The 15,752-nt window shown below is 52.4% G+C and overlaps 1 protein-coding gene and 1 long non-coding RNA gene across 2 annotated transcripts in view; one reads left to right on the plus strand and one right to left on the minus strand.

Moving 5' to 3' along the window:
* Positions 1-4,816, minus strand: part of LOC309793481 — a 7,145-nt gene extending 2,329 nt beyond the window's left edge. The window contains exons 1-2 of the long non-coding RNA XR_014291919.1: positions 4,692-4,816; positions 2,403-2,526 (exon numbers count right to left, since the gene is read on the minus strand). This is a non-coding gene — a long non-coding RNA (uncharacterized lncRNA). The remainder of the gene's footprint in view (positions 1-2,402; positions 2,527-4,691) is intronic.
* The window catches only part of CCDC92B (coiled-coil domain containing 92B), a gene marked incomplete at its 3' end in the record, with an annotated part of 7,431 nt that extends 2,386 nt beyond the window's left edge, over positions 1-5,045 (plus strand). The window contains exons 2-3 of the mRNA XM_082603949.1: positions 2,076-2,123; positions 4,453-5,045. Of these exons, the coding sequence (XP_082460075.1) occupies positions 2,076-2,123; positions 4,453-5,045 (641 nt within the window). The remainder of the gene's footprint in view (positions 1-2,075; positions 2,124-4,452) is intronic.
* Positions 5,046-15,752: the final 10,707 nt, after the last annotated feature.

Consider the following 15,752-nt stretch of genomic DNA (forward strand, 5'->3'; position numbering starts at 1 on the left):
CGGAGCAACTAAGCCCGTTCGCCACAATTACTGAGCCTGTGTTCTAGGGCCTGCGAGCCACAACTACTGAAGCCCGTGCGCCTAGAGCCCGTGCTCTGCAACAAGAGAAGCCAGCGCGATGAGAAGCCCATGCACCGCAACTAGAGAAAGCCCACGCACAGCAACGAGGACCCAATGCAGCCAAAAATAAATAGATAAATAACTTTTTTTTAAGAAAGGAGATTAAAGAGGGACCCAGCGGGTGGGAAAAGGATAAGAGTGGGGAGGGGCTGGTGTAGGAACCAGGAGAGCAGGCCTTTGGGAAGAACCTGCGTGACAACTCAAAATGAAGGGGCTTGAGAGGTGGGTAAATGTGCTGTGGTTGCGGAGGTAGCTTGGATGATAACAAGAGCCAACTCGGCCCAAGCTTGAGCCCTTTATTTCTTTTGTCTCATTTAATCTTAGCAACAGCCCCTTGTGAGGTGGGTGCAACTTCGTTCCCATTTCATAGATGGGGAGACTGAGGCTCAGAGAGGTGCTGTCACTGGCCTGAGGTCACACAGTGTGTCTGACCTCACAGCGCACTCGTCTAAACCATGGGGACCCTCGCTGGAAGATGGGCAGGGAGACTTGATGGATGGGGGAGTGGAGCCCAGCTGGGGTTCTGTTCCCCCCTCCCAACTCTAGTGGTTAAGAGCTAAGGAGAAACAAGCCCACAGGCAGTTAGTGACAGAGCCAGAGTCCCTTGGGCTACATCCCCAAACCTAGTCCTGGGCCTCTTGGGTTACATCACAGGGCCTTGGAGGAGGGGCCAAGCTGGCCCCAGGAAGCCCTGGTGGGGTGGAGGCATCAGAGTTCTCCCAGGGACCCCAGGGAGGAGGTTCAGGCTCCGGTCACAGCAAAAGGCCCAGGCACTCCAGGCTGTCTGTCTCCTGGCAACTGTTGGCCTCCCCAGAGAAGGCACCTCCAGAAAAGCCCCTAGTCCCTAAAAGAGCCTGGTGAGGGCAGCAAGGAGGGGCAGACAGAGGGCCCACAGGGTGAGTCTCTCTCTGTTGGTGCTGCTGGGCAGTGGACCCAGAGATCTGCTACCTTCCCCACCCCCACGTTCACACCTTCTCCCTTTGGGCACCAGGCTGCATCCCTGCAGGTACACCCAGGTGCTCCTGAGCAGGTGCCCTCCATCATAGGCAGCTGCAGTTCCTGGGCTCTCTCCTGCCCCCCTCCCAGCCCCTGAGCCCTGATGGAGTTGGGGGGAATGGGGAGTGGGCTGGAAAAATGATCAAACCCAGCTGGCTGAGGGATGGGGCATTCTGGGATCTAAGGGTTGGGGACTGGGAAGACAGGCAGGCAGAGGAGGAAACTGCTCCTGCATCAGTGCCCTTGGCTGCCCCGCCCCACCCGCTCAGCACCCAGCCGAGCGCCATGCAGGCTTTGCTTCACCAGGTGGCGCTGTCCTCCTTGAAGCTCTTCTCCCTGCCCTGCGGAAAGTGGCGGAACCAGAGCTTAGAAAGGGCAGGGCTGATGTTCAGAAAAGAGCACAGGCTCAGCAGTACTGGCTGTGACAACAGTGAAACGCACGTGTCCTATTGGTAAATAGCCACTGCCCTGAATCCCCCTTTAGTGTCCCCAGGCAGCCCAGGACACTCCAGCCTTCCCAGACCCACCAACTAAACAGTAAAGAGAATGTGCCCTGGGCAGCAGGGGTCCTCCAGGCTGGCTCTGATTGGTTGGCATGTTAAGTATTTGTACATCACCTCTGGGAAGGGGCAAATACTACCCCCCCCAGCCCTAAAAGCAAGCCTCAGTCCCACAAGGGTTGAACTAACCCCCAAATCCAGGCCACAAAGCTTACACTGGAAAGATCTCTGGGCTTAGAATCAGCTAGATTGGGCTCAGGCTATGCCTCTGACACCTCTCTTTCATCTCTTTCCCTCTCTGGGCTGCAGTAAAATAAGTATGGAGGGGGGATAGTTTAGATGGTTTCTGAGAATCCTTATTGACACTTTTACTGGTCTGTGATTCCTGATCTCACACACATACTCTTTCTCTCTATCTCTAACATACACACGACTGCCTTTTCTTATCTCTGCCCTCAGAACTGACCCATGACCTGGAAATGAAAGAGGCCCAATCTCACCAACAAGGTAAGAGGACAAGTGGTCACCTTTTCCCCACCACTTAGGACCCAAGCCTTCTCCACCCCTGGTCCAGACTTGGGGACAGCCACTCCTCAGCTTATTGAGTGAGTGCAGGATGTCAGCCTCATTTGCCCACTCAGCTGGGTGACCTTGTGCAATGAACAACCTGCACCACCATACGTAGTGCCCTCTACCCCTGTCTCTGTCCAAAGTGGGAAAATGAAAGCAGGAAGGAGATGGTGTCCAGGAAGTCCACATGGCTGACTTCATTCCTTTGTGACCCACCTCCCTAATCCTTCGCATCCTTGCACAAGTGATTCTCACAGTCCGTGTCCACACCCTCCAAGATGCTGAGTGTCAAGATTCAACACGATGGCAATATGGGGTCTTTGACTTCAAGGAACATAGTCTAGAGGAGGAGCAAAGAGACACATGCACATTAGTAAATTCTTCGTTTTACAAAAGCATGACTTCTTGCCGTTGTAGAAACTCCACTAAAGTATTTGTTTATAGATTATTACTTCACCCATAGAATGGGGAGTGGTGTGGGGAGATGTTGTTCAACGAGTATAGAGTTTCAGTTTTGCAAGATGAAAAAATTCTAGAGATCTGTTGCACAACAATGTGAGTATATTAACACTACTGTACACTTAAAAAATGGTTAAGATGGCAAAATCGGTTCCTTGCTTTTTTGCCACAATTAATGGTTTTAAATGGAAGGGGCTGCATTGTTGAGATCTTAATCTCCAGATTATACGATCTCTGAGAACTAGGACTGGGTGTCACCCACTGTCTCTCAGTGCAAGCACATTACCTGACATGCAGAGGGACTCAGTAAATGCTTGATTTAAAATGAATCACAAAAGCAGTATTTCTTGGCCAGGAGGGTTTTAAGAATGGGCTCCCTGCCATATTGATGTGCTACTTATAGATCAACAGCTACAGGACCAAGAGTTAGGCACGGGGAAGGCTGGAAGTTTAAGGTTAAGGTAAAATGCTAGGAGTCCTACTAACTGCTTTGCATATCATGCATAAACATCTAAGCACTTATGGCCTGAACTAATTCTGCCAACCGCTTTAAGTGGCAGTCATGGGCGGCCTCTTTGTGCCTACGTGCTTGGAGGAAGGGGTCACATATCCCAGACACCATGCAAGAACAGTTCTGTGACAATAGTAGCTTTTACTCCACCTACTGTCCTTCCTCTGAAAGGGCTTTTGGGGTCATCTGGGCTCAAGGCACTGCCCCAGTGTCCTGGTTTTTATTTTCTCTCTCAGTGGGCTTGAGAGCTCTCTTTCCTTGTCCTCCTTTTATATGAAAATCACCTGGTGGTTTTCATATCCCCTCCAGAGTCACCTTTTATCTACCCTTTGTCACCATTCTCACTCACATGTGCCAGTCCTGGGATACAGACCCTGCTGAAATGGAGTTTATGATCCAGGAGGTAGGGGTCCTCAACCCTGGGGGTACATCAGAATCACCAGGGAAGATTCAATAAGTACCCTTTCCCAGTACTTGATACTTTGATAGGGCCCAGGAAACTATTTTTTAAAGCTCTCTGGATGGTTCCAGTGTACATCCAGGTTTGAAACCCAATGCAGTGGGCAAAGGCAAACAATAAACAAGTTTAAAAAAACCCCACAAAATGTAATAAGTGCTCTTTATGAAGGAAACAAGGTTCGCAGCACACTGACTCCCCTTTTCTGCTCACACTCCCAGTTCTTTCAGTCCCTTGTCCTTGTATGTCTCTCCTGCTACGGGGCTTTTGCACAAGTCATACCCTCTATCCGAAGCACCCTTCTCTCCCCTGTTCACTACTTAATTCCTATTCACCTGTCAGATCCTAGCCCAAGTTGCTCTTCGGCTGAGAAGCCTTCCCTGATTAAGTCACAGTCTCCTGTTACAGTCGTGGTATTGGCACGTGTCACAGATGCAACCTCACATTCTTTTGTGGTTATGTAACATACTTCTCCCACTATGCTTGCTGTGAGCTTCGTGAGGAATGTTTTACTATCCACCATACCCACAATGCCTAATACAACGCACAGAGTCAGGGCTCAACAAACAGTCATGGAGTGAATAAATGGTCAGGGAAGGATTTGCACTTAAACTTAAGGGTTGCACTGAAGAATCAGAGTGGCCAAGCAGAAGGCAAGATAGGTGCAAGGGCCTCGAGGAGGAAAAAGGCAGGCCAGCGTCGCAGGCACGTGGGGAGTGAGGGCGAGCGTCGCAGGACGTGCAGTCGGGGCGGTGCCGGGCTTCGCTCCGAGGATCGGTGAGCTGTTCAGGTACAGCCAGGCGGGGACCCTCACTCTCCCCTCCCTCTCCCCTGCCCAGAGTTGGCGTCCCGGGAGCTGGAGAGCAAGTGCCGCGAGCTGGAGTCACAGCTGGCGGCGCGGGCGGCGGCCAACGCGCAGCTGCGGCGGGAGGTGGCGCAGCGCGAGGCGCTCGTGTCGGCGCTGCGCTGCAGCCTGCGCGCCGAGGAGCGCCGCTTCCTGGAGGAGCTGCGTCGCCGCAGCCACCGAGCCACCGTGCTGGGCACTGAGTTGCAGAAGCACACCGAGGCGGCCGCCTACCTCTCCTGCCAGCTGCACGCGGCGCGCCAGAAACTGCAGACTCCGCGCCCGGGCCCCGGCGCCGCCGCCGCCGCCGAGCCCCGGATCCGCCGGCGCGCACAGCGGGCCCGCCGCCCGCCCGCAGCCGAGGCCTCCGCCAAGGGCCCCGGCCGGGACTGGGCCGCCCGGGAGCGCTCGGCCGGCGCCCCGGACGACGCCGATGCCATGCCAGACCCCGCGCTCTTCCTCTACGCCCGGAGGCCCCCGCGGCCCAGTGGCCGCAGCCCGCGCCAGCCGCCTCCCCAGGAGCCCCCTGACCAAGCCACCCCGCCGGCCGCGCCCAGCCCGCCCAGTGCGCCGGCGGACCCGGAGTAAGCGCGGGGCCGGCGGGGAGGGGCGGGGCGGGGAGCGGGGGAAGGTGGGCCCGGGGCCCGACTAGGGACGCAGCTCGGGCCGCGCGGGCGGCTCCCAGGGGCTGAGGCAGCCGGTCCTCCCCCAGGGAGCGGGCGGAGGCGGCCCCTGCTCCCCCGCTCCTCCGCCCGTCCCAGCCGCCCCCGCCTTTTGTATTTGCCAACAACGCCGAAGCTTTGAGCTCTCCCCTCCCTCCGGGGACCTCCTCCGCGGGACCCAGCGAATGCATCCTTTTTCTAGGAGAGGACTCACAGTACCGATCTTTATCTGGTCCCCACCCTGCCACTGGGAGGGGAAAGGGCGGGGGTCACGCCCTGCCCCGGGAAAGCTGACAATCATTTGGCGGGAGGGGGAAGCCTGGGCGGCCTACGGAAAGGAACCAGAGTGGCCCTTCGCATCCTTAGGCCTTCCAGCTCCCCTCTGCGGCCTCCCCCAGCCCCCCACGGTTGCCCTTCCCGCCGAGCCTTCCTCCAAGGGGAGGTTCGGGCTGGGGTCTAGAGGCTGGACCTTTACCTTGGAAGCCGCTTCTCCTACTCCCTACCCTGCTGATAGGTCCTTACAGGTGAGCACGGAACACTTTAGAAGTCGCCTCCTCCAGAGCCTCTGGTGGGGAAAGTGTGGACTTACTGAAGTTTGAACTTATGGAAATTAGCACCCATAGACCCTTAGAGAAGATTATAGAATGGGTTTGGTGGCAGATCCTGGTCTAGAGCTGTCTCCAGCTCAGTTCTTCCCCAGGATGCCGACCTAGGTATTTAGACTCTGGGGACACGCCAGAGTCGGGCTGCCCCATCAGGCTTATGGAAGGGTTAGAAAGTGCTTTCAGGAGGTAGCTGGGAACCTGAAGGCTGCCCTGGGAGTTTTCCTAGTCCTGTTTATTGGTGCTAATTTTGCCCAGCTTCCTAATTAGCTGGCTGCACCCAGAGGCAGGAGGAAGGACCCGGCTTCTTGGAAGTGGCAGTTGTTGATAGAGGTTTGGGTTTGCTGGGGGTAGGGGTGGGAGGGAATGGACAGGTTAGGCCCCAGCCTGGCCTCTCCAGGAATGCCCCCAATCCTATCAGACCTGACAGTGGTGGGGTGCTCAGTGCCCTCTCTCTAGGCTGGGGAGTGGCAAAAGGAAAGAATACTGCCCACCTCCTAACGCGTTTCTCCCCATCTCCCCGTCACGACCAAAGGCAGGAAGTGAAGCTCCAGTCCAGTTCATTGCCCCCACCCTGTCCGGCCTAGAAAGAAAGACAAATCCCTAGAACCCTGTCCTCTCATGCCATCCCTCCTCTGTTGGTCCTGCATCAAGTCCTAAGTGCCTGTGAGGTCTTCCAGGGGCTGCCATGGGAGGACATGGGGCAGGGAGAGTCCTTTATCTCACACACAAGCACCCCATCCTGGCAGGTCCTGACCCTGGCTGGGGCTGAGCCTTCTGTTTGTCACCCAGGGGCCTGGGAGGTGTCTAGGGTGATGAACCCTTTTTCTGTCACAGCCCCATGAAGAAGAGGGGGAAAGAACACCAATTACACCCTCTTTCACTGTATATGTTAGAGGGAGCAGGACACCAGTGAGCTCACAAACATGCAGCCCCCTCCCAGCTCAGGACTGCTGAGACCACTGAGCAATAACCAGCCCTGGTCTAGGTGTCCGCCACTGGGGCACCCTTGGAACGGACCGTGCTGTCCAGTCTAAGGGGCCACGGTAGTGGCCTAGGGTCCTTGCTTTGCCTGCTGCCACCTCTCCCCTCCCCAGCCTCTGTGGTTGTGCCTCTACCCTCTGTGTCCCCTCAAGTGTGGGTGACTCACCGTACCCCTCGACCCGTTGCCTTCCCTTTCAGAACAGGCCTGAGTGAGGAGGCCTCTCTCTGCTCTTGGCTGCTCTCACTTGACGAGGCCCAGAGGATCCTGGGCAGGAGGGAAAGAGGGTCTTTCTGGAGGCACCCTCATCTTCCACAATCAAACTTTTGGGGTGAACTGGGTGACTTTGTTACATCAATTCTTCTACAGAGATGGTGAAGTACTTTACCCACCCACCCATCCACCCACTAAAAGCCATAGCTACGCCCACCTGGCCTCCCCCAGCTCTATAGCAATAGCCCTCTTCCTCCTGTGTACCCAAGCTGTCTGGCTGGGGGCCCCAAAACCCCCTACCGCACGGATCCTCCCGTGGCCTGCCTGCCTCTCCCCAAGTGACCCCATCAGCACCTCCCACCTCCTGTCCCTCTTTCAGCAATCAGAGATGATGACACTTAATTGTGAGGTACTTGGAGATACCCCAGACGAAGGTCCAGCGTGCTGGAGCGGCTGACTCGCTGACTCCCAGCTGAGGTGTCGGGGTGCCTGGGAAAGGAAATAAGGCAAGCACCCCCCCCACCTCCACTCAGCAAGCTGGGGCAGGGGCCAAGGCAAATACAGGGTTCCAATTTTATCAGAAATTCCCCTTCCCTCTCCCTCTCCTGGGAATAATGGACAGAGGCTTCCTTCCTCTCTCCTGCACCTGGGTTTGGAACAGAAGCCTCAGGGCAGCAGAATAAGACTGGGAGTCAGTGGCCTGCCCTTGGCCTCAGTGGTCAGAAACTCTTCAGCCTTGCCCTCAGCTTCTGGCACCCCCCTTCTCCTAGCCTGGGGGACCCGCCCTGCCAAAGGAAAGACCCCCTCCCTCGAGCCCCTAAAAAGTTTGGGTGGCTAGAAGGGAAAGGGTTGTTTCCTTCCCTCTCCCTGCCCTCCACCTCTCCCCTCTTCTCTGCTGCATGAATCCCCATTGGGGGAGGAATGTGTTGACATGGACACTCAGGGGCCCTAGTTGGAGCCAGGAGCTGCAGGTGAGGACCCCTCCCCGTTCTGGAAGCCAGTCAGGGACCTGTGGGCAATACAGCATGAGGCTTTGTACCCCTGCCCCCCAATATCCCACCCACAGTAGCCTGCAGTTTGGGGGACCAGGCCAGGGCTGAAATGGGGTAGCCCTTCCCCAAACAAGCAGCAGAATAAAGGTCTCCCTGATGGAGAGGAAGGATGCCGAGAGGGTGTGGAGCAGCATCCCCTCATCACGGAGAGCCAGGGATCTCTAAGCACCCTCTCGCTGAGGTGCCAGCCTTGAATGGGGGATGTGCGAGGCTTCAGAACCACCTGGCAGGAGCCCCTTGGGCGCGGCAGAGGGATCCTGCTCCAAGTTCTCTGTTGGCTGCGCTTTTTAATCCAATGCTTTTCAGAGTGTATTCACTCACCCACAGAAATAGAACCCTGTGCTTTAGGGGTGACTGTCATATGCCTTATTCTTAATAAAATATCTGAAAAACACGCAAGTCAGACTTTTTTCCTGTGGGCACTCTGCGCCCCCATCCCCTCAGCCCACCACAGGTCTGTGGAAAGGCCGTGGAGGAGATAGCAAATGGTTTGGGAGTTAGCCAGTGGGTTGGGTGAGACTGGCAGCTGAGACTCTGAAGTCCCCTCTGTAGGTATTCCTCACATAAAGCATAAGGCGTTGATCGGAGATGTCTGTTCTGCTGCTTAGGTTAGCCCTGTCCCTCTCTCCATGCCACCCCAACCCAAATGAACAAACAAGACCTTTGATTAGAGGCTCCTGGCTAGGCTTGGCAGGGATAGATTGGAAGGGTTCTGTGCCTGGAATTGCCCATTGTTCTGGCCTAGAAGGAATCCTGGGCTTCTGGACTTGGCTATGCCAGTTGTTCTTCCCTGACAACCATCTCCATCTGATCCAGATGCAAGAAGCCCAGCAACCCAGAGAAGAGCCCTAATCTTATCCTCCACTACCGAGGGCTATCCGAGGACTGCGGTTTGGGAGCTCAGCACACTCAGCATCTTCAGGCCTGTACATTTTCAGTGTAGGTCTATGTTGTGGATGGCTCTAGGAGAAAAAGCAGCAGCTCCGCATTCTAAGGATGCAGGGGACATATTGGTTTTGCCTGCAACCTTCTGATAACAGTACCTATTCCTTTCAGGCAACAGCCTTCTCCCAGCTTAGTCAATGTGTTGCAGGAGTCTGACCCCACCCATGTGACCCAGGTAAGGTAGGTCACACTGATTGGGCTGGAGATGGGCATGCAGCTCTAAGCCAATAAGAGTCCATCTCAGAACTTTTACTGTAACCATTCATTTAACACACCAAGTTAGGTGCTAGGGGTACAGCAGGGAACCAAACAGAACTACTGAAGGACAAATTCTTGGGTGGCTAAAATGGCAGAATATCAGCCTGGAAATCTGGTAGGCCATTTGCCATCACCAGGGATGGGGCTACCTGATTATGAAGCTCCACAAAAGAAGTAAAACCAAGAAAGATGGAGGCAATTCCTTTTTTTTTTTTTTTCCTGTCATGAGTGTTTTTTTTTTTAATTTTTGTGAAATATAGTTGATTTACAATGTTGTGTTAATTTCTGCTGTACAGCAAAGTGGTTGAGTTATACATATATAGTCTCTTTCATATTCTTTTCCATTATGGTTTATCATAGGATATTGAATATAGTTCCCTGGGCTGTAGGATCTTGTTGTTTGACAGTTCCTGATAATTAAGCTGCCTGGATCCTGCTATGCCTGCAGCCCATATACCCGTGGCTTTTTCAGTTATATAGACCAATAAGCAGCCCCCCCGCCACTTTTGTATTTAAATTATCAGCATTAATTTGTGGGGGTTTTCTGCTTTTTATTTTAACCCACATTTAGACTTAGAGAAAAGTTGCAGTAATGATACAGAGTTCTTGTATGTCTCTCACCCAGCTTCTCCTAATGTTAACATCTTATTTTATCACAGTACAATTATCCAAACCAAGAAATTAACATTGGTACGTGGCTATTAACTAAACCACAGACTTTATTTGAATTTCACCAGGTTTTCCCCTAGGGTCCTTTTTCTGTTCCAGGAACCTATCCAGGGTCCCATTGCATTTAGTTATTTTTTCCTTAGTCTCCTCGAATCTGTGACACACTTTTAAAAGCCATTTTGAGTTGAGTTTTAGTGCCTTGCTAACCCCATGAGACCTGATGATGTCAAAGAGCAAATAATCAATGGGGGAGAAACAAGTGGACCCCAACTAATAAAGTACATTGAATAAAATATTTGCTGAACTCTAAGGAGGGAGTGACTGCTTCCAGCTGCCAGGACTGAGAAACAGTTTCACAGATGCAATGGTATCTGAGCTTGATTTCATAGACCTTGATTTCATGCCTCTTTTCCCATGATGCTTCTCCCACAGAAGTTGGCATTGAGAAAAGGTAAACGACTTGCTCAAGGTCACATAGTGAAGGAGTCAGGGATGGAGATAGATGAAGTCACATACAGTCATGCACAGGGGATTGGTTCCAGGACACTTCCCCCAAGCTCCCTCCCCCTCCCCCCTCCTCCACAGAAACCAAATCTGAGTCTGCTTAAGACCCTGATAGAAAATGGGAATTCCCTGGCAGTCCAGTGGTTAGGACTCTGTGCTTCCACTGCCAGGGGCCCAGACTTGATTCCTGGTTGGGGAACTAATCCCTCAAGCCATGTGGTGAGGCCTTAAAAAAAAAAAAAAGGCATAGTATTTGCATACATCCTCCCTTATTCTGTATTTATTTATTTATTCTTTGGCCATGCTGCTCTGCTTGTGGGATCATAGTTCCCCAACTAGGGATCCAACCCAGGCCCCTGGCAGTGAGAGCGTAGAGTCCTAACCATTGGACTGCCAGGAATACCCAATTCTCCCTTATACTTTATTTTTTTTTTTAACATTTTGGTATATATATATATTTTTTTTTTCCTTTTTAAATATTTATTTATTTATTTATTTAGCTGCACCGGGTCTTAGTTGCAGCATGCATGTGGGATCTAGTTCCTTGACCAGGGATCAAACCCAGGCCCCCTGCATTGGGAGCATGGAGTCTTAACCACTGGGCCACCAGGGACATCCCCTCCCTTATACTTTAAATCATCTCTAGATTACTAATAATTCCTAGTACAATGTGAATGCTATGTAAATAGTCATAAATACTGTGTAAATTGTAAATACAATGTAAATTCTATGTAAGTAGTTGCCAGTGCAGCAAATTCAAGTTTTGCTTTTTGGGACTTTCTGGAATTTTTTTTTTTAATATTCTTGGGAGTTCCCTGGGTCTAGTGGTTAGTGTTCAGCGCTTTCACAGCTGTGGCCCAAGTTCAATCCCTGGTTGGGGAATTCCCACAAGCCCCATGGTGCCGCCAAAAAAAAATTTTTTTTTAAGATCTGCGGTTGGTTGAACCATTCATGCGGATGCAGAACCCACAGATATGGAGGGCCAACCTGCATATGGATTCCTACCCAGTGTGCCCAGGCGGAGGAGACAGGGCAGCCCTGGCTGCCCCACCTTCGTTCCTCGCTCCAGCCTCTGGGGATCAGGTTTGAGCCCAGGGTAAACTAAGACTAGACCTGTAACAGGCCCAGGAAGTATGGCCCAGGCCTCCCTCTGCTTGTCCCTGGCCTTTTATCTCCCCAGGTAGCTGAGGAAGGGAAGGCCCAGCCCTGGGTAAACATCTACCCAGGACTCTGGGATCCCATTTCAAGTAGAGAAAAAGGAGAGAAGAGGAAGGGGGAGAGGGATTGGCCTTAGGGTCCCCCCGGAGACCCTGTGGGTTCTAGGCTGAGCCCAGAGTCACAGTACAGAGCAGAGATGTGCAGTGTCAGCACCACCTAACTCAGATCATTTTTTTCAATCCTTTCATTTTTTAGATCAGGAGACTGAGGCCCAGGGAGTCTTGCTAACTGTCACCCGTCCTGGCAATTCTGCCCACACAGGTTTGGGTTGAGGGAGGTGGAGCACTTCCTCTCTCATGGGTTCCTGGAGTCAGGCCAATCGGGGTATGGGATTCCTTCCTGCAATCCGAGGGGTTTGGGTCCCAGCTCACCTCTCCAACCCCTTGGGAACTCTGAAAATGACGGGGTGGGGGGAAATAGGAATGCCCAGCTGAATGGGTGCATCCATCATAACAATAATTAGGGAGATGGGAGGCTTTAAGCAGACGAATTATGTAGGGTAGGTCTCAGCCTCGATAAACCTCCCTTTGTATTCACTTAGCATCTGTACCCAGAGGCCATAAAGATGGGGAGCACCACCCAGGCAGGCAGCCCTGAGGATGGGGACTGTGTAACAGGAGCCTGCTAAGGAAATGGGAAGAGGATCCACAGAAGCCATGTTGCAGGTTCGAAGGCTGCTGGGACTGCTTAGTCACTAGGCCCCTGGACAGACTGGTCATTAGCACCCTTCCTTACTTATCAGTAGGCATTCGCAGACCTTGATCATAAGGAGGACATAGGAGTAAGGCCAGGGCAAGGTATAGGCTGGTGCCTCTCCAGGGCTCAGCCTGGTGGGTCTCAGCTAGGCATCATGGAAATGATCTGAAGCTCTGTATACAAAGGTCAAAGCATACAGTACATAAAAGGAATATTTGCTCAGAAAGCCCAGATATTATAAGTATCTGGTGAAACCCTGTGGAGACCTCTAAGGGACTGCTTGGCTCTGCCTATACCCGGGACCTCCATTCAACCAACCACTGTGCGTTAAGCACCTACTATGCATCAGGCTCTGGGGAGATGCTGGGGATACCCAGATAAATAAGGTATGGTCGTTGCCTTCAAGAAGTCCCCTGGTCTAGCAGCTGGACTCCTCACCTGAGAACCAGACATCCTAGTTTGGCCAAGACAGTGTTGGTTTATGCCTGTTGTCCCAAGGTCATTATTAATAGTGTCCACTTTCACTCCCAAAGTGTCCTGGTTTGCATGATACATCACATGGTCACCCTAACCATAGCACAATGTATAGGCAATGGTGGAAATAGTTGGGGAAAGTGATGGGAGCAGTTGTTGTTAAGACTATGGTGAAAAGACATTGGTGGAAGCAGCTTGAAAGTAAGAAATAGTCTGCTTAATATGTGATTGGACCACCAGACAATAGAGAAAGTGGTCAGAGGATGATGCTTTTTCTGTGTATCTGTTTCCCTATCCCCAGGCTTGCTGCTCACAGTGTTAAAACAGGGCTACGGGGCTTCCCTGGTGGCGCAGTGGTTGGGAGTCCGCCTGCCAATGCAGGGGACACAGGTTTGTGCCCCGATCCGGGAAGATCCCACATGCCGCGGAGCAGCTGGGCCCGTGAGCCATGGCCACTGAGCCTGCACATCTGGAGCCTGTGCTCCGCAATGGGAGAGGCCACAACAGTGAGAGGCCCGTGTACCACAAAAAAACAAAACAAAACAAAAAACAGGGCTATGCTTTTGGTTATGAGCAGTGTTACCAACATGGAGGGGGCTTCCAACTTCAGCTACACTGGACTAGGTACAGTTCTCCAAATTCCTTAAGTTTCATTTGGGAGACTGGTTAAAAGAATTATGGTACATCTACACACTGGGATATTATCCAGCCATAAAATGGAATGAGAAAGCTCTTTGTGTACTGATATCTCCAGAATATAATAAGTAAAATAATCAGGGTAAAGAATAGCAGGTACAGTATATTACCATTTGTGTAACTAAAGGGAAATACACACACACACACACACACGCATACACACTCTTATATGCAAAGAATATCTCTAGAAGAATATAAAAGAACAGGTAATCCTGGTGGTCTGGGAAGGAAAACCAGATGGCTGGGGGCAGGTGACAGATTTCACTGTATACCCTTTTATGCTTTTTGAAATTTGAACCAGTGAATGTATTCAAAGTTCTAAATAAAATTAAAAGGTTTTAAAAAAAATAAACGAGTGAATAAATTCCCAGGGTCCCTCTTTCTGTGTCTTCCCATATGATTCCTCTGTCTTGCTCATTAAAATCCTTCTTATCCTTCAGAGCTTCAGAGGAGCTTCTTCCCAGAAGCCCTCCCTGACTGCCTCCCCTGCACACTCAGAACAGCTTCTTTAAAGGCTTTTATTCTGCAGCCTTAGACATGAGATTGCTGTGTGCATCTCTCTTCACCCACCAGAATGAAACTTCTCCTGGCAGGGACTGGGTCTGGTTCATCTCTGATCTTCCTGCAGTACTGAGCTCCTGCAAGCTTTGCTTGAAAGACAGAGTGAAGTATTTTACACTATCTAAAGTGCTTTGATGACCACTATCTCCTCCCAACAGGTAAGAGGCCAGACAGATGGATGTTTTTGTGGGGTTTTTTTTGTTTGTTTGTTTGTTTGTTTTGCGGTATGCGGACCTCTCACTGTTGTGGCCTCTCCCGTTGCGGTGCACAGGCTCCGGACGCGCAGGCTCAGCGGCCATGGCTCACGGACCCAGCCGCTCCGCGTCATGTGGGATCTTCCCGGACCGGGGCACGAACCCGTGTCCCCTGCATCGGCAGGCGGACTCTCAACCACTGCGCCACCTGGGAAGCCCCAGATGGATGTTTTTATTTGACAGAGGAAGCTCCTGAGATTCAGAGGCGTGATAGTCAAGTGATTTGCTCAAGGTTACGAGAAGAGACAAGGTAGAGGTTGCAGGATGCAGATTTCCAGTCCAACTCCGTGTTAGGTTCATGTACCACCTGACTGCCCACCTTCCATGTGGTGGGCTGTAGTCAGGTCTTGTTTTTATTTCCAGCCTTCTTGTGCAATAGTCCAAACTCATCTCCCCCTGGTCTAGCTCAGTCCCCTTATCCTACACACAGCAACCAAAGCATTTCTCACCTCCCTTCCTCCTGCTTAAGTGCTTAAAGCCTTTCACTGGCTCCCCTTCCCATCACTGGTGCTCCAGGACAAAGTCCATTTTCCTCTGCAATTTTTATGAGGCACTAGGCCCACCTCAGCCAACCTCTGAAGCTTCAGCTTCCCAATTTCTATTAGTTCCTGGAATATGCCTTAAGTGCTTCCCAATGGCTTCCTGGGCCTGTGCAAGGAAGACCGTCTCACCCTCTCGGCTTGGAGAACTTCAGCTCACTGGCAAGACCTGGTAAAATGTCAGCTGGGCAGCATTCTCTGACTTCACTTCTCAGTCCCCACCAGGCCCCAAACATCTGAAAACATGAACTACTGTAAAGTGTCCAGGCTGTGGATTTAGCCTGGTCTAGCTAAAGTCTTGCTCTCTGTGTGACCTTGATCTTAGCTTCCTCCACTCAAAAATGGGGATAATGTGCCAGCGCGGATGTGAGGACTCATCTGGTGGGGGGTGTCGAGGCCGCTGGCAGAGGGGAGCCCGTTGTGGCTCAGGACAAAGTTTGGTGGGCCCATCTCTGGCACTTCATCCCTATTAGCCACCCGCCACCCCTGCCTCTTGTGACCATGCCCTAGGCTACCCTCCACCCGCTCCTCAAGAAGCCAGACGCACCCCCGCTCCACCCCTTCGGGGACGGCAAGCTCGGTGAGCACGGCGCTGAGGGTAATATTAACACCTCAGATTAGACACCGCGTGGTCATTTGGCATATCTGCAATAGGAAGCCATTGGGGGAGGGCACTGAAAGCAATAGTAGTCCAGACGAGTCTCCACCCAAGGTCAAGTTGCCCGCCCGACGGTCAGCGAACCGCAAGGACTCCTCTCCGTAGCTCCGCCCCTCGAGGGGGCCCAAAGCCTTTCTCTAGCCAGAGCCAGGGTACGTTCCCTTTAAGGCGTTCGAGAAAGTCACCACGTTGGTACACAGCGAACGAGGCGTGGCGTATTTTGTCCCTCGCCGGCCCTCGTGGGCCGGGCCGAGCGCGAGGGCGGGGCAAGGGAGCGGCGGTGGGGTCAAAGGCCATAGCGCGCACCACGTG

The sequence above is a fragment of the Mesoplodon mirus genome (assembly GCF_964341445.2).
Source record: "Mesoplodon mirus genome assembly, chromosome: 18".
Taxonomy (NCBI): Eukaryota; Metazoa; Chordata; class Mammalia; order Artiodactyla; family Ziphiidae; genus Mesoplodon; species Mesoplodon mirus.